General features: G+C 39.6%; 1 protein-coding gene across 2 annotated transcripts in view; it reads right to left on the reverse strand.

The window, feature by feature from the left end:
* Window positions 1–18,669, reverse strand: part of dock1 (dedicator of cytokinesis 1) — a 207,013-nt gene that overhangs the window by 32,077 nt on the left and 156,267 nt on the right. For both annotated transcript variants that reach the window (XM_085170992.1, XM_085170993.1), the window contains exons 30-38: window positions 14,406–14,484; window positions 13,307–13,407; window positions 8,152–8,210; window positions 6,321–6,469; window positions 4,464–4,549; window positions 3,994–4,150; window positions 3,252–3,292; window positions 2,819–2,909; window positions 75–194 (exon numbers count right to left, since the gene is read on the reverse strand). In XM_085170992.1, the coding sequence (XP_085027118.1) occupies window positions 75–194; window positions 2,819–2,909; window positions 3,252–3,292; window positions 3,994–4,150; window positions 4,464–4,549; window positions 6,321–6,469; window positions 8,152–8,210; window positions 13,307–13,407; window positions 14,406–14,484 (883 nt within the window). The remainder of the gene's footprint in view (window positions 1–74; window positions 195–2,818; window positions 2,910–3,251; window positions 3,293–3,993; window positions 4,151–4,463; window positions 4,550–6,320; window positions 6,470–8,151; window positions 8,211–13,306; window positions 13,408–14,405; window positions 14,485–18,669) is intronic.

Here is an 18,669-nt window from a genome sequence, read left to right on the forward strand (position 1 = left end):
TCTCAGGAGTCGAGGAAAAATCATTATGTCCACTTATGCTTATGAGTGTGAGTAACTGTGTATGGACGCATTACCTTGCCCTTGTCGAAGTAATTAATTATCTCCTGGTAGAGATGGTCCTTAAGCTGTCCTTGAGTGGTGGCCTGGTAGCCGTCTCTCTGTGTCAGGTGGGCTGCACATGCCTCATCTGACCACTACAGAAAACAAGTTAGCACTGGGGTCAACACTGTACAATACGATACAGAGTAAAAAGGAAAAGTGACAAGAAATCAATTGCTGACTTATATCCAGTGTAAATGGGTTAGAGTGATGCGTGGTTCTTTTTATAAGCTGCTCTGTACTTTGACAATGCAAGATGGAAACGACTCTGCAAGAAACCCATATCAGTATATACTGAATGAATCATTGATGGCATCAGTGCAAAGTGTAGCATTCCTGTGGCTAATGCTTAGTGTTAAAGGGGAACTAGAAGCACATTTGGAGCTCCATATTTACTGAGTCACACAAAGCAACTGAAGCAGAGTTGCATGACTCGCAGTTCAGAGTAATCCTCTCTATCTTATACTGGGCCTCGGTGCTGCCCCTTAGCTGCAGCCGTTTTAGTGCTTTTCCTTCTGCATTGAAGCCAAATGTCTTCTGAGTAGTTGTACCTCACCAACAGAAGTTTTGAACATGATGTGGGAGGGGGAGCTGTGCTCACAGCCGGTGCCTGGCAGGACCATATTAGAGATATTCAGCACAACAGCGTGTGTCTGAAACAGAGTTCTTAGAAGCCTGAGCTTTTGCCTCATAGGTACAACTTGAACATATGCTGACCTCCATATCTAAAACCTAGATAAGAAAAAGCATATCAACCACCCCATAAAAAGAATTTAGAATGAGAATCGACAGATTAGTGCACCAGGAGCTTTCAAGGGTAGAGAGAAGCTGGGCTTTTACTACCAGTGTAAACACTAGATACAACTGAGTCACACACTTACTTAATCTTGTTTAGTAGAAAAGCTTTTTCATTTTTAAACAATGAAAGATACAGACGATAATGAAAAAATAACCCTGCAAGAATCAAGGGATATTCTTTTGTTCTTATTGTTGACACTATAGAGACTAATAAGGTTTCTGACAGCCTATAGCATCTTGGCAGAAAAACAGACAATCTGATTGGCCTCTGTGTACAGCAAGCGTAATCCTATGCGTCTGTCAGGGCTGATTCATTACTGGCCAATTTTAATTGGTTTCTATGGTGTTGTGAGTAACCTGAAGAGTTAAGATCTCTGACCAGTTTTTGTTTTTCTTCCGTTATTGTGATAGCCACATTTGAATAGCAAAGCTTCAATATTTGCATAGCCTTCACGGACAACGGGTGAAAAATTAATTGCACCACGTTGCTGTGGTATACGGAAGGATTCTGGGAAGACTTGGCTTAGGTTATTGATCCTTTAGTGCTGGACTGCATTTATATGTTAAAAAGGATCTCTGGTAATTCATGGACGAGCAGTGACCCCGTATCGACAAAACCCAAGTGCTGATACATCTCTGACTATGAAGAAAATGTTGTGAATTCATCAATGTTATTACACTGCTGCAGGTAATCTACTGGGGCACTAATTATAGCCAGTCTTACTCTATAAATGCTGGAGGATACAGAATTATATACAAGTCATTCCTTCTCTGGAATTTTGTAGTTCTCCCTCTGCGTGTTAAGGTTCCATCCAGGTACTCCAGCTTCCTCGTAAAGTCCAAAACTGTGCATGGTAGGATAATTGCTGAATCAATGTGTGCGAATGGTTGTGTTAGCCCTGCGATGGACTGTTGACCTGCCTAGGGTGTACCTTGCCTCTCACTCTATGACAAATTGAATAGACTTCCCTCTTCCAGACAATCACAAATGGGATAAGGGGTTAAGAAAATGGATGGATGGATGGATGCCATTCCCTCTCATTCATTCTTGTCTACACAGGCCTCGGTGTGAATAAAGATCAGTCACTTGTAGATGAGCAGAATCTTAACAATAATAATAATAAAACATAGGACCCATGCTACAGATGCTACTGTGACTACCGAGTGAGGAAAATGTGATTTAGTCACAGCCTCCTCTTCCCTGACGAGACCTGCACAAAGACCGAAGCAGCCAGCTATTTATGCAAAAACAGATGAGATGTTGGATGCATCCATTTTGGATAAAAGGCAGAGAGCAACAACTTCAAATTTAGGGTGTACCAAACCCCAGCTGGGAATAGACGCTGCAGTTCTTTGTATGAGGAGTTTTGCAAGTGGATGCGGTGTATTTTTGGCAGGAGACAGAAACTTTCAAGGTTGGGAGCATGACTACTAACAAAAAGGTACGAACATAAAAGAAATGCTTCTTGATAATCTATAAATATTTATGTGCTCAATTTAAGTTGTGTCAGAAAGCTGCCCTTTTTCCACCTTTATGTAGGGATGCCTTGCACTGATGCTTGAGGTGACGATGATCGCCAAAGTACACGTTTATCTTCAAGTATCCAGGGTGGTTGAAGCTACCTTTGTCTCTGTTTTAGAACATGAGCAGGTTTTTCTTTTAAATTAAAGATCAGATACTAGCTGTGACTTGCACTGGCTGTGCAAATTTGCCTCCTTAAAAGGTGTCGCATGTGCCACATTGGAATTAAAGGGATACAGTCCAATAAAGTCATTTGCTTGACACGTTAACCCTACGTTTAACATCTGCCTGAGAGCAGCTTAACAGTGGTTCAGTGTTTCTGTGTGCAGCTCCAGCTCTGCAGATATTTTAGAGAATGCACGTTAACATTTATTTTTTGTTGGCCTTGTGCATGGGTACCTTAAGCAGTTTTGCGTGCAGAAGCAGAGTATAAGCAGCCTCAGTGTAGTTGTCGCACTCTTTATGGAGGTCACACAGCTTGTAAAGGTACCTGGCAGTGAAAAAAGCAATGATTTATGGGTCATGACGAGGTGGGTCTTTCACACTTTAACAGACAGAGGGTTAACTCTGCCAGACGGATGTGTCTTAACAGGCTCTTCTAGTTCAAATACCGCTTGACAAATAGATGGAAAACTGACAGGTAAAATTGCAGACTAGGAAACATATTTTATCAAAATCAAATATTTTATTCTGGGTCTCTGGAGACTTACTTTATTTAATCTTTGGGAGGCAAAAATGTAGCTCAGCTAAGACTCCTTATTACATCTTATTATTGCCTCACAGGGACAAAAAGGCTTCAAATATAACAAATGGTTAACACGCAGAAGCTTACCTGATGTACATTTCCTCTCTGTCTATTTCCTTGTAAAAGTTCTACATTGTGGACAGAGACAAAGCATTAAAACAGGTTTAAAAGACATAGCAGATTTCCACTGAGAACAATGGTTGTATTCTGTTTATCTATCTAAAAAGAAGCCACTGGTGGATTATTTTAAAAATTAAAAAAACAAAACACGCCCCCCCCCCCCCCCCCCCCACCCCACCCCAAAAAAACACCAAAAAACAACAGTATCAGGGCGTGTAGCGGGCACACATCCAAGCACCTAGTACGCTGACTGGCACTGTCGTATTCACTGTCACATTCTCAGTGAAACCAAAGTTATTTAAAGTGCAGACTCGCTCAGATAAAATATGAAATATAGGCCATATGTCTGCAGTCTTTTCAATGTGCCTAGTCATGTGAGATAAAAGTGACATTTTGGTGCTTCCAGATGAAATGTCACTTTAAAGAACGGGTGGTTTAGATGAACAGCTCAGGGATAACACTTTAATGCACTGACATGTCGAGATGCCTGCTACTGCCGTCTGTATGTAATTCTACATCATTACAGTGTTTTTTTACCGGCAACAATAATCTATGACAGACAACCAGGCGTTGATAACACATACAATTACCTGTATTGTTATTTATACATTTCATGTGTATCATTTCACGCAGGGGTTTCAAATCTAATTATGCATGTATCGCCAGCGCTCGGCTTATGCGCATTCAGGATTGAAAGCAGAGATCTTACAAGCACGTTGACAGTGCAGCTCATGCGGTTCTCCTTGTTCTCGTCATGCATGATGGTCCTGTAGTCCAGCAGCCTCTCCAGCAGACGCACCACCAGAGTGACGAAATTCTCACCCGTCCTGGCCAAGTACTTGTGCTTCCTGCAGTGCTCCAGTAAGCTGGTGTTTGTGTCGTGAGGTTGGATACAGAGCGAGAATATGAGAGAGCCCATGGGGACACAGAGAAACAAATGTGAAGTATGTATTAAGATGGTCTTTGACAGCTGAGGATTCAGGAAAAAGCGGTCTTTTTTTACACATTAAAACAGAGTTAGCATCTGCTCCGAAAGCAGACATTATGTAGGCAAGCTGCGATGGCAAGTCCTGTGATCATCAGCACACTGTGATTATTTTGAGAAGTGCTATGTTGCAATTAGCATTATCTAACTTGCAAGAGGCTCAGGCATAATCCTGCCCATTAATCAGCACTTACATTTTCTGAAAGAGAACTTTGTACTGCTCGTCTCCGCGGCCCCCTTCCACCTCGTGATCCAGCTTGGTGATGATCTCGTTCTCAAACTGCAATTAGACAGAGCAGGCGTAAATAATCAGTGTAGCTAATTTTTCAATTCATTAACGCCATCTCCCTGTTGCTCGCTCTCTCTCCAACAAACCCAGCTGTGAGGGTTTACGCTTCAACTTAAATCGTCCCTTATTTGCAACGGAACTGGCTGTGAGCCGGTTCCGATTTTCTTTATCTGTTGAAATTCTATTAGGACACAACTGTAAGTTTCATCATGAGACACCTTGCCTGTACTTTTTGCTCTGTAGTTGCTGTATCTGCTGACAGTGATGCATGGATCTATTTTTCCAATATTTGTATGTAGCAGCTGTATAAAAAAGTGAATTTCATTGTGCTGAAACAAACCTTTTTGATTTACTTGTGTCTTGGACACGAGTAAAGGAGAAAAAAAAAAGAGTGCAGCAAAGTAGAAAAATATATGAATGCTGTTTTCTGGAAAGCCAAGGACTTATAACACAGAGAGAAAGAGAGAGAACTAGTACAGGAAATATACTAGTTCTCACAATTGTAATCAAAACGTTACTGATCACAATTCATTGAAAATGATAGGAAAGTAGCAATCGCCCAAAATGATCCTGATCCAGACAGAAGATATAAAAGCTTTGCACGCTTTCACTATAAAAGGACATGGCTGTGCAACCAGTAAAAATGATATTGGAGTGCTATGGTTTTCACAAGACTACAATGGCGAGCAAAGAGACATTTGGAAAGTGCTGTGTTTCTTTACTATGACAGAAGTGAAGTACACATCACTTATTTCGGCAGCTCTCAGAAAACATCCCAAAGCTGAAAACAGCCTGTGAAATTTTATGACAGAACAGCTGTAACCAAATGGATTTCCTCATGCAGAAAGGCTTAATTTTGGATTGTAACGAGGCATAACATTAAGTTCCACTTACCATGGCTGTTGATAATCGCAGCACAACAAAATGAGATTTGCAGAATTACAAGTAAGCTGTGGGCTACAAAACTTCTTCCTTACTTGTGTTCTACCTTTGTATTCCTTTATTGTTTTGCTTCATCTAAAACCTTGTTTCCAATAAGCAAGAAACTCGGTTACATCTTTCCGAACTAAAGTTGGGAGGTGTGCACCAGTGAGTGAATACTTCATAAATTAAAATAGTATTTCTTTATGTACCTGTCCAATGAATTTGAAGATTTTATCATCTACAATATTAATATTAGTAAATGATGAAAAACTCAGAGAATCCAGAAAATATATTGTAATATGTACTAAAAATAAGAAAGAAAGCTAACATCAATAGGTGCGATAATTAAAATTAAAAAAAAAAAAAAAGTTTCTTTTTCCCATATATACATGTGTGGGTGTCTTCTATGACATAGCTGATTATACGCACTATGCACTGCATATACACACTCACGGGCCAAGTTATTAGGGACACCTGTTCAAATGATTGTTGATGCAAATATGTAATCAGCCAGTTGCAACAGCTGGCAATAACTCCATGCATTTAGGACTGTAGACACAGTCAAGACCATCTCTAGGGTATTTCAAATTTGCCCGAAAAAGAGTAAATGTCCAGTGAGTGCCACTTCTCTGGGTGAAAATGCCATTTAAAGACCAAATCTTTAAAGAACGTTTCCAGCATCTTTAATCTGGAGACTTAAGACGACAGGTCCAACTAGGTAGTAGAAAGATGTACTTAATAAATTGGCCACTGAACATGTATATTCATTTTCATCTTACACATAATCTTTTTTGTTTTAAGTAAAGATGAGCTGTAGTTCATGTTTCAAATGACACACCCGTTGGAAATGCATTGTGAAGTGGAACTCGCACTGCATCATGTCAAAGAAGATTGGGATGGTGGCCTTTCGCAGCTCGATCTCAGGAACTAGTGTCATCTCCAGGATAGGACCCACCATCTCCGGAATGAATTTTATCTTGTGGGGCCCTTTGAGATGAAAAAAAAGAGAGAACAGAACATGTAAGCGCAACGTAACTGCACAGCTCATTTGCAGAATTTAAATTTGACAGAACAAATAGCATAAGTGAGGTAACAAGGCATAGATAATCCTTAATCCAGATTTAATAGTTGCAGTTTCAAACAATAAGGAAATGTGTCTTCTGATGTTTAGCAAATCTCCTCTCATCACATCAATCAAGCAGTAAAATAAGTGAAAACCAAACACCTTGGTTAAAAACAAAAAGCAATGGGTATAATAAACCCAGAAAATGAATCAATCTAATCTAGTGGAAAGCTCTAATTAGAGGATCAGATGGTGTGGGTTGCAATGAAACAGTAGGCATGAATGCCAAAATCTTAACACTCCAATCCCTGTATACAACAATCTCACTCCACCGAGATCTGACTGCCGTGTCTCTCTCTTACTGCACAAAATAACACTACCGTAATTGTCGGGCTATAAGCCGCTACTTTTTGCACAAGCTTTGAACCCTGCGGCTTTTCAATGGATTGTCCATGATTTTTGTGATATCGTAAGACGATTTGTTTTGTTTGTTCCGCTGTTGTACGGCACTAGTTGCCTGGCGGAAGGGCATGTGATCAGACACACAGTATCGGGGTTCAAGAGTGGTATGTTGGTCACATGTCTGTCCGCCAGGCAACGTAGTGCCGTACAAAGTAGCGCGAAAAACAGACTTCAAAGTAGCGCTACGTGTTCAGCGGGAGGCGTGGATGACGAGCGGCGATAAACTTGCGAAAAGCAAGTTATGCCCAACTCCACCAGTGGATTCTGACAGCGTGGAAAAGTGTGAAAACATCCATGATCACCAATGGATTTCGAAGGGCTGGACTGCTGCATGATGGAGACACCGGCACGGCCCTTCAGAGGGTGTTCGACTCCGACACTGACAACGAGGATTTGTTTGGTTTTGAAAGTGACAACAAAGGAGAGAAGCAGAGAGTGGATAATGTAGCCATCCTGAGCCTGTTCGTATCCGACACTGGAGAAGAGGACTTTGGTGGTTTTAGTGCGCAGGAAGATGGTGGTAAATGACTGACTTTTCTTCTTGTTAAAGCCGTGTCACTGCACCTGAGCCTAAAATGTAGTCCGAATCTATTTTTCTGGTGTGCTGTAGGTTATTGTTATGTACTACATTTGTTACTCATTTATGAAGCACAGTACATGTTTCGTACTTGTAATTACCGCTACTTGTGCATATACCTAAAAAGTTATGCAAATATGTACCCGTAACTTGTTTTTCAAAATATTAAGAAAAGGGGTGTGTCTCCAAACAGCCAACTCTTTCCTGACAATTCCCTTTGTGCATATTCTCTTACATATGATAAGTCAACATTGAAACACCTACGGCTTTTAGTCAGGTGCGGCTAATGTATGTACAAAACAGGATTTTCCCCTGATTTTAGCTTGTGCAGCTAATATTCAGGTGCGCTTTGTAGTCCGGAAAATACGGTAATTAACACACGACTGTCTATACTTAGGTAACGACTGTTAACATATACCTTGCAGGATTGACATGTTACTTGGTTGGCAGATAATAAGAAAGATAAACTGAGAAAACACTGCTTCAACAAGTAAATTCATGCATAAAAGGGATTTTATCAGTTGAAAGTGAAACATCGATAGCCACACATGGAATGAGCTTAGTTACCTAGATTGTACCACATATCCCTGATTTCAAAGCCAATCTGTCTTCTCATGTCCTGGTACCTGAAACACAAACAAGGTATAAATGTCACATTGGCTGTTGCAATATCCACAGAAGATGAGAAACTCGATATAAGCAGTATAAACACAAACAGTTCTTTATGACTATTTCAACTGCCTAAAAAATGCAATATACTCTAAATTTAAATAGCTGTGTCCAGTTTCATCTGTGCCGTCCTGCGCCTGAGTCAAAGTCAGTGTTTGCCGTAGTATGAAAATGTGAACTGAATTGAGAGAAAGCTCATGAAGGAGAAGTGAATAAAGTAAAATCAGAAGTAAACAGGCCTTCTTTAAAGTGTCCAGGTCACAGTTTTCAATATCAGCTGTGACAAAGTTAAAAAAGTACTTCATAGCCCTAATGAGGGCTTTTTGGTCTGATCGAGTGACAGTGACCTAGCTTAACACAATATAAATTTATCTGAAATATATAGTAAATAGTATCCCACTCTCTTCCTGCAGGGAGCTGAATAAATCAATCACTCATCTATGTCTGAACGATACTCGCTTCAAAAGCATAAAATTAGACTGTCATAATGAAATTCATAATGACACAGATTCATTGATCTGGGATCATGGTGAGTTAGTTTGGTTTTGTTGTTCCACAATGTTCTTTGAAATACAAACACACCCTAATGAGATGTTTCCATGCAGGTTCGCAACATACACAGAAGCTGACAGTAAGTTAGTCTGTCTTCTGCTCTCTGTACATATTTGAAGACGGGGAAAAAAAAGAAAGGATGATGACACAAGGGAAAGTGTTTGATCAAACAATCTTTGTTGGTGCTAGTATTTTTAGGTCAACTTTGTGTGTCAAGAGCCCTTACATAAAATAAAGATTTGCAGAAGAAGCTAGAAGGAGAGCTCTTGCCCTGACTCTTTGTCTAGCTTGTGCGTATTGTGGGCTTATAAGCTGATCAGCTCTGCCACGTCTGGGTCATGAACCAATCTTCATGGCAGCTTGGTGCCCGTTTTCCCTGCCTATCGTACTGTCCTTAGGTCACAGAAAGGACATATAGTGAAGTAAAAGGGACAGAGAGGAAAAGACAAAGCGTGAATGATGGAGACGCTAACAAGAGTGGAAACAGCAGGCAGAAGGGCAGAAAGGGTATTCTGAATCCGATCACATGAATCAAACTGAATGGCTCTTGCTCCTTTGACAGACTGAACATTTCATAGGAGAATAAGCCAATCCTGAAACTGGTTTAAAAAAAAAAAAAAAGGCCTGCAGCATTTTCACAAATTTGGTATCAAAAGGTACCTTAAGTACTGATTCTGGTGACATCCCTGCAACGTTCAGACCAACACAAGTAACTAATATACCGCGGCTCTGTTTGGATGCAATGCTAAACCATCATAGTGTCTGCTTAACAATCCTGCGTGGTTGACCCCTGCTCTGATTGTTGGTATGAAAACCTGTGCTGCGCTGCCATGTTTTGTTTTTGTTTTTTGGGGGGTGTTATATTTAAGCAAGAATCGAGATTTAATTGTCAAACAGCACTTGCAGATAATTACAGATCTCCTTGGGAATGTGGATAAAACAGAAAAAAATATATTGACGTGACTGAAAAGGTCTCAAGTAAACTCAAAACCCCTCCTTGCCTAAGTAGAATATGGGTTCTGTCTAAGTGGAGTTTGCATGTTCTCTGTGCATGTGAATGGTTCCTGTGGCTACTCCAGCTTCCTCCCACAGCCCAGTGACATGTACATTTGACTTACTGCTGATTCTTTCTTATATTAAATATATATCTTTATTAGATGTAGTAGATGTGGCAGTAGCAGACTTTGGACAAACTTTTTGTTTCAGACCTCCAGCTTTTCTGTGCATTTTGGATCAACCACAGCTAGCATAAAGAAAACCATCTGGAGCTTGCCACTATTTGCTGACTTAATGTAAGCCTACATATTCACTGCCAAACAGCCTTTGCATTTCCAACCGTACACACTAATGTATTTTGACAGAATCCTGAAAAAGTAGCTGCATCACCTCTTTACATACTGGTTTGGGTCAAAACAATTTACCATACTTATTTGTTAAATGGTAGAGCCTGAGGATTAATCCTCACAGTTTTCGTTATAAAAACTAAATCAATTTGCATTTTTATGTGTCAGGTATTAGATGTTTGACTGTTTTTGCATCTTCTTGGGGCTAAAATATAGTCCTGTGCATATCTGCGAGTATGACGGCTCACAGCTTGCATGAATCAGTCGTAGGAAGTCCGTTTCTGTTCCCACATATGGGCGTTCAGATGACTGTGCAGAAGGCATCGTGTCCTCATTGCGGCTGAGACAGATGTACGGTGCTGTTCTGTCACACTCCTGTAGTCAGCGGACAGGCAGCTATGACTGTCAGCTGTCAGACCCTACAACATATACCTGTCAGCCAGGGGAAGAAACCTGTAGGAGAGGTTAACTAAGAATAAAACATTTGGAGACAGTAGTGTGTGACTGGGGGCTCCTGGTAATTTGTGTTGTGTAATGTAATTGGGTCAGAGGGCAAACATCAAGGCAGAGAAGAAAAAAACAGTAGAGGTTGTGACTAAAATACAGAGAAAACAGATTGACAAGCAGAGCCCTATAAGGGCAGCTCAGCTGTGATCAAAGCTTGAAGCAAAGGAAGTGTGAGATATTCACAAAACCTGTCAATATGATGCTCCTCCTCCTCATCACTCAAAAGTGGCTATTATGACAATGACATTGCTGCATGCTCATTTATGAGTACATGTGTCTGTGTCTCCATGTTCTCTGCGTAAGTGCATATACTTCAAAGTAAAGGGGAAATGATGGTTAAAATTAATTGCACAGTTTCTGCCAATTGTAGCCATTATTAAGACATAAACAAATATCAACAAGGATTATAATGGATTTTTAAGGTCAGACAAAAAATTAACACCCTGTTTTATTGTGGCAAATTGTTTAAAAAAATGTCAATAACAATATTTTATTGTACAGAAAACTTAAATATTATTTTTCTCTGCCAAAGGATTCAGCTATAGTTGTGAGGTTTTTATCAGTTAAGTCAGAATGTATGCAAATTTGTTAGAAAATCACCCCAAATCTTGCTTTATTTATCACTTTTTACTATGTAAATATTTATTCTGATGTGTTTATGCTTTTACTTTGGAGTTTTAAGTCTGTGACTGACAAGTTGCTATGGTATCACCATGCAGTTTCCCCTCAAATACTGCTCAGGGTTCTTGAAAACAAGCCAAAGCCACAGAGGAATCCACGAAGGTGACGTCAGTGGCTACGTCCATCTTTTATAATCAGCAGCCTATGATTACAATGGGTGTTGGGAATGATGGTTGAAACTAAGAAAAATAAGACCCAGACTGCCAAAGATATATTTATCCTCCCACTCAGGGCATGCAGACATGTAAGCTTGTTATCTGTGCCTCGGTGGTCTGAGTGTGAGAATGGCATTAGGATTACACAGGCTCCAGTAATGGAGCAGAACTTCACAAACAGCACTAGGAGATGTGTGATGCAGGGACAAAAAAAGCCAATGCAAAGTGCTAAAGAGCTGTGCTTCACAAATCTTTGATTTCACCCCTCTGCTCTCTGCTTCTGAGCAAGGCACAATAAATGGTATTGCAGGGAAAGCTTACAATTCAGCCACAAGCAGACTGGATGCAGAAAGGTAGAGGTTAAAAAAAATTGAGCAGTAGGTGGAGGGACGGTGGAGAAAGAGAGTGTGCAGGTAGAGTTGTAAAGACTGTGGGAAAAAAATGACAATCCCTATAATATTTCTGTTTTTTTGCTTAGAACAAATCGAAAAAGACTTGGTGGGGGTGGCTTGGATCTTGCATTGTGTTTGGCTGTTGTCCTGCATAGAACATTGCTTATTATCTATTGGGAGTTCACCGCGGCCAATAATAAAGCACTGACAAACGAGCAGTCTGCCTGTCAGGCGTGAGCCAGCATGATGTATATTTCAGTGTCAAAAGCTCCTCAAAATGAAGATGAGAGCCAATATGCTCTATGTCTGCCCAGAAAACATTTACACATTTGGATGCATTATCACAGTTTCTGAGAAACACTAATGTAGATGAATGGGTCTTTTTGGATAAAGGGAGCCGGATGAACAGGAAATGAATAGCTCCCTGAATTTATAGCTGAAAGCACAATTAAGCAGATTTTAGAAGCAGTAAAAAGGTCTAACTTTCAAAGATTTAAACGTTCAGCTATTTAAAAATTATGGGCGGTATAATAACACAATTTTATTTCACCTTCAGTTTCTGTCTTCAACAAATGAAAAAAAAAAACCCAGAAGAGTGATGACCTGAATATCAAACATTACCCAGTAACTACATTTTGAATGTAATATATGCCTGTTCCTAGCCTTGAAAGTTTTGCAATTTTACAACATGGACAATGTAAGAATAATTTAGTCTGGATGTTGTTCATAACGGCTCTTTCTTTCACGTAGCAGCCAACAGCAGGATAACCATGTTCTTACCATTAGAAATACTTTTTTTGTGGTGGCAAAGGTGTCGCCAAGGTACAGTGTGCAAGAGACAAAGACTAATGACACCCACTGCCTCGCTCTGAATTCAACAACTGCTACCTGATTTTTGGGACTCTGTATTTTGGGGGTCAGAAGGGTAAACACTAGCTAATGTCCGACATGACTGATTTGAACATTTGTGTTCTTGCAAACAGCTCTGCTGGGTAATGTCGAGAAAAGCAGCAGTACTAAAACAGCTTTATTAGGCCTGTACTGCCTCTGCAAGAACCACAGGAAGCCGTGTTTGCACATGCACTACAACCTGGAACATTTTTAGATATCACCCTGCTGGGATGTATGTGAGAAAGCACATGTTCAGATTGCTCAGAAATGGCTTTAAACCAAACAGCTACCCCAATATAAAGTCAATTAAGCCCATAGTTAAATATAAAAACTAACTGTCAGGGGAAATGCCAGGTTTACCACAGTGTAAAATGCCCTGTTGTGCACTGCATGCGAGAGAGTTCAACACTGGACAATGTCTGGGTGTGAAAATAGTTTATCTGATGAATTATACATAGTCTTGTCATGGTCATGCTGGGGAGGGAACTCGAGCTGTGCTGGTGGGAAATTAGGGCATCGTGTTCATTCTCACCTGTGGAAGATCTTAGCTCTTTTGTCACTTGAAAAGTTCTCTAGCTGCAATGACTCCTGGGTGAGGAAGGCCACAGCCAGATGAAAGTAGTTGTTCCACAGCTGATCCAGACACAGACGGAAAGACAGGAAGATTGCAGCAAAAGAATAGTTCAGAGTGTGTGGTTACAGTTGTTCCAAGACAATAACAGTAACAGACTGGATTAAATAAATAATACAATATATTACAAAGTTTGGAAATTTTTAAGAAATAGCTCTAACAACAGTTTTATCCAGTACTATGCTACGTGAGCAGGAAAGCATTGCAGTTTCATTACACTGCAATGTAATGATGAGATGGTTACACTCGTATGTCAGGAATCTGTCCAAGTGGACGAAGAGGGCGCTGATTTAGGCCAACATCGTCTAGAGAACACACTACATCAGACAATGACAGAAGCTAAAAGATATGCAATGGTGTCTGGCTTTTTTTTTTATTGCCAGCCTATGCATGAGTATAAAACACAACTCTTCATGATGTTGATAATTTCTAAATTCTCTTTGCACAACCCATGTGCATTAAGCTATGGAAAAAACCCCACAGCTTTTTCCTTAAACCATAAAGAGGCCTCCGGCTCCAAATGCTGTATGCAATTAACGGTAGAAAAAGACTGTTACAATGACCAAGCTTTAAAAGCAAAGCTCACAGCAGTTGAGTTGTTGACAACATTAACATTTTTCCACATTTCAGACATTAAAAAACAAGTAGAAAAAGCTTTCAATTCCAGGGTGGGCAGGTTAAAATATTCAGAAATGCACATAAAATTGCTGGCCATTACAGGGTAATTGATGTTCCCTCTTCACTATTTTTATTTATTTATTTTTTTTCTTATGTCTGCTGCCTTCAGTGATCTTTTTCCAATTCAGAAAATCCAACAATGCGGCATCTCCAACAGCCCTACGATAAAACTACAGGCTATAAGAAAAATGCCACAAAAATTATTCCTAAAACTGTTGGGTAATAGTGCTTAAAATGTCAGTGCTGCCTTGTCTACAAAAAACATTATCTTGAGATGTGAAGTGCTGATATCAAGATATTTATTCAATGGTTCAGTTCCTACCTGTAGCTCGAAGTTGGTTTGATCCAGAAACTTCTTGTTCAACACGGCTGCATACTGACTGATGGCCCGTAGGAACACTCTGCAAAGATAAGAAGATTATGCTGGCTGTTTACAAAAAAGTTTTTCAAGACTATAAAAGGAATGTAAGTAGGTTTTACAGAAATTCAGCTTTCTAAAATTATTTCATAAAACTGCACCACTGAGAAAAACATCCACCTGATTAAAATGATCAGCAATGCTTAACAACAAAAACATCTGAGAGAAAAAAAAGTGCAGGATGCCCTCAACAAGTATGTATACTAGTCAAAAAAAACCAAACACCAGATTGTGTTTGGAATAGATTTTAAAGAACATAACTATAATAACTATATACAGGATGCTTAACATAAGATACGGCTTCTTCTGAAAGGGATGCAAGCTGTCACCCCTTTGCAAATAGAGTGCACGTGTCTATATCTGGTGTTGAGGAATCGCTCTCCATTCCTCGAGGAGCACAGACTATATAATGCAAGGGTCACTGGTTGTGGCTGTATCCATTGAACATGTCAATTTTCCCAGGTGCCTATCCAAACACATCCTTGGCCAGCCTTAGTGACAGACATATCAGTAAGGGACATGAAAATGATTTCAAACTTGTATGTTACTTGTATGTGACATGCATTCTACAGTGGGGCAAAAACTGAAAAGGTCATGCCCACTTTACTTGGAATAACATAATAAAACGCAGAGTAAGTAAAACGTGTTTTAATGTGATACAATTCATATTTGTGAATTATTTCCTCTTGTTGCTTCATTTCATCCAATGTCCAAGAAACACAGGTAATATATTAGAACTGTGTCAATAAATAGAATAACAAACCAACTTTGTCTTTTTTTTTTTGTTAGGGTCAAAAAAAACCCTGCACAATTATGGCTAGAAAATCACTATGATTTTGGATATGAACCCTTTGTTGTTTTAGGTCAAGCTTGGAACATCGCACAACCATCAATGAATAAAAAAGCAAAAAGCCCTACGTGCTGCGCTGGTCCTGAAACTCAGCATGAATTTAACATTGTTCACTGCAGAGTTACCCAATATGAACTCATTTGTTTTAAAGCTGTGACCGCACAAAGAAAGAATGGATGTTTGCTCTTGTGAACAAATGTGTGCTTATACCAGAATAGCCAAGCAGGTTGAATCTCTCTCTCTGACAGACTGAGGTACAGTAGGCTAGAGGCACCCTTGAAAAAACATTTGATGAGTAGATCTTAATGAGAACACTGTCTGATGGGTTAATCCACTGTGATGCTGCAGAATTAAATGTTAATAACTTAAGTGGCATGAAGCTTTTAGAGTGGAATTATGACTGCTACTCGCAGAGTCAGAGGTCCATCCGCTATTTAACTTAATTTCCTGGTAGAACCTGCTACACAACAATGTGTGTACCACCTCTAAGAATTAGCAAGCAAGAAAAAAAAAAAACAGAGTCTAACACAGCAAATTCAGTAATCTGGCTCATTTTATTTAGGGTTTTCCAAGCTTAGTCCCTGCTTCAGCTATTGCGAGCACAATTACTAATCAATAAGCCAACAGCAACAGCTGATTGCTTGCAATAGTGGATGAAGATATATCAGATTGGAATAAAAATGGCAAGGTGAAACAAGGACGATTGTTATGCCACTTGAGTGGATTGCATCAGGGTTTCATGAGCAGACAATAAAGCAGCATTAAGATGTAACGCTTGTGTAACTGACACTGGCAGGTAAGCAGACATCTGCTCCACAGGCAGCCCCGAGAGAGCCTTCTGCTTTTGTCATTGTCCAAGCTAAATCCTTACTGGAACTGGGTCTCATTGTGGGAATTAGCAAATCCACATCCATTAGGTGCTTCTGACTTTAAAATTCAGTTCTGTGGCAGTAAGAATCTTTGGGCTGGAAGGTCAAAATTTCATTGCTGTACAGACCGGGCCGGGGTTTCCCATTGCCCCAAACAGCTGACCTTGAACAGGAATAACCATCACTGTTAAAACAGCAATGTTCTACGACCCGGGGTATTTTAAAGTTATACAATATTCATGTTCCACATTTATCTCCATTGGTGACTAAATGCTATCTGGGGCTGATGTGTGATACACATTACGAGTGACCTTAATCATTAGCTGGAAAGGTTAACTGTCATTGAACACCTTTGGATATGCCATTAGAAGTCCATTTCTTTGGCTCTCTGCCCTCTCAGAACACCCCCGCCATCTCCTAAGCACTGAGACAGCCTATTACCACCCTGTCTGCACGAGCACATGCACCCTCTCTGCACACCTCACTCAATTTTCTGCAGCTGTGAACATGCCAATATAGTTGATACACTTAACACTGGACCAACGCTAAAATGGCTTTTCTTCCATTGCACGTGTGGGCAAAGTAAACACTTAGTGCTTAATGCTTTTGGCTAATTTATGACATTATTTTGTAGCTTACTGGGGAGCCCCCATTTAAGCTATTAATTTAAGTGAAGAATACTACTGTATAAACAAAAACAAAAAACAAGCGCTTATTAAACAATTATGGATTGCCCCGTTAAAATAACACAACTAAAATGGTTAAAGTGTTTTCCCTTTTCCATATGTATTTCTTAGAGGCTTGCAGCAATAACTAATGTAACTCAAAGTTGCATGGGTTATAGTGACACATTTTCCAATTAAACCCAAGAAAAAGCCAGACTGGAGTGTTTAAATGGATGCCTACAGGCACAACTACAGCCCTACATGACCTATATTTGCATTACACTAACTACATATTAGTGGGACAACAAGACATGGTAATTGCAAATTAACTAATCGCAGGCTGTGGTTTGCATTTAATTTTGATGAAGGTGACTTTATAATAGGTACAGGGCATGAAATATTCTAAACACCACATCTGCCGCTTTGTAAACATGAGTGACGTAGCAAGCAGTTGTAAACGCTGGGTCAAATGACAAAATAAAATACGAATATCAAGGATCTTCATAGTTTTCAGCAAAATATGGCTCGGCAGGCAAAGACGCAGCTGTGCCCAACCACTCCTTTTTGATCTCCCTTTCTGATCAAAGCTTACCTTCATGTTTCCACTACACCTGCATGATGATCCAGGGCATATGAAGTTTCTTGGGCTTGAAACGTGATTAAATCGTACTAACGTATGCTAACACGAACTGCTTCCCACAAACAAGTTCGCACAATATTGTAGACTCCACTATCTAAAAACCTATTTGAAGCCACCAGTCTGCCTCTGCACAGACATATAATTGGCTTTAACGAACAGACAGGACAGTTCCTCTGTGAGCACATCCTGCCATTAATTAAAGTGAAAAACCTAATGAGGTGGATGAAAATAGATATACTCTCCCTCACAGTGGGTTCTGACTAAGACACTCCTGACTAAGACCATTTCAAAGAAGATTAAAGGAATTTAGGCCCATTTTCTTTAGTATTAAGTGTGTGTCTGTGTGTGTATTTCATATATATAGTGACATTAAAGATATGAAATATCTAACTATAATAAGATAATGGTCCTTAAAAGGAAATGTGATAGAGTAATACAATCTCATCTCTGTCTGTATTTCAGTTAAGTCAGTGAAGAATTATTATTCATAAAAATGAGTAATTTCTGTACAGTCTATAATTAATTGCCATATTGATTTCAGGGAATATCCTTTGTACCGACACAGCAATCTGAGTGTGAATCATGAGTGTCTGCATAGTACCATTAAGTGTAAATTATACCATCTGTTGTGCCACAGCTTTTTTTTCTTAATCTAAAAAAGAAAAAAAAGAGAGAAAAAAGCCAAATTCTTGTAGAAGAGCTTTGGCTGATTTAAAAAACAGTAATGGTCAGTCATTAAGCAACAGAGAGAAAACAAAATGAAGACAGACAGTGACAAACCAGTCCTTTATAACTTCATTACAAATACAATACAGACAATGGTGATTTGCATATACACTACTACTAATCAGTGACTTGTGTGTTTACTTGGCTAAGAACTTATACTTTTCTTGGAATACTGCTTGTAATTCCTATAAAACAGCTGGTCCTTTTGCTTTTTTCCCCATTTTTTCATGTTAGGTTCAGTAGGGAAAATCAGGGGTACCTCTAATCATCTGCAAAAAACAAAAAACCAAACAAACACAAAAAAACACAAGACCTCCTTAACTTCTGCTTAGGAAGACAATAACATCACTAACTTTTTAATTAGGCAGCACAAGGGCAACACAGCACCTCCTACACAGTCATTTTGATACAGTATACA

The sequence above is a fragment of the Neolamprologus multifasciatus genome, chromosome 8 (assembly GCF_963576455.1).
Source record: "Neolamprologus multifasciatus chromosome 8, fNeoMul1.2, whole genome shotgun sequence".
NCBI lineage: Eukaryota > Metazoa > Chordata > Actinopteri > Cichliformes > Cichlidae > Neolamprologus > Neolamprologus multifasciatus.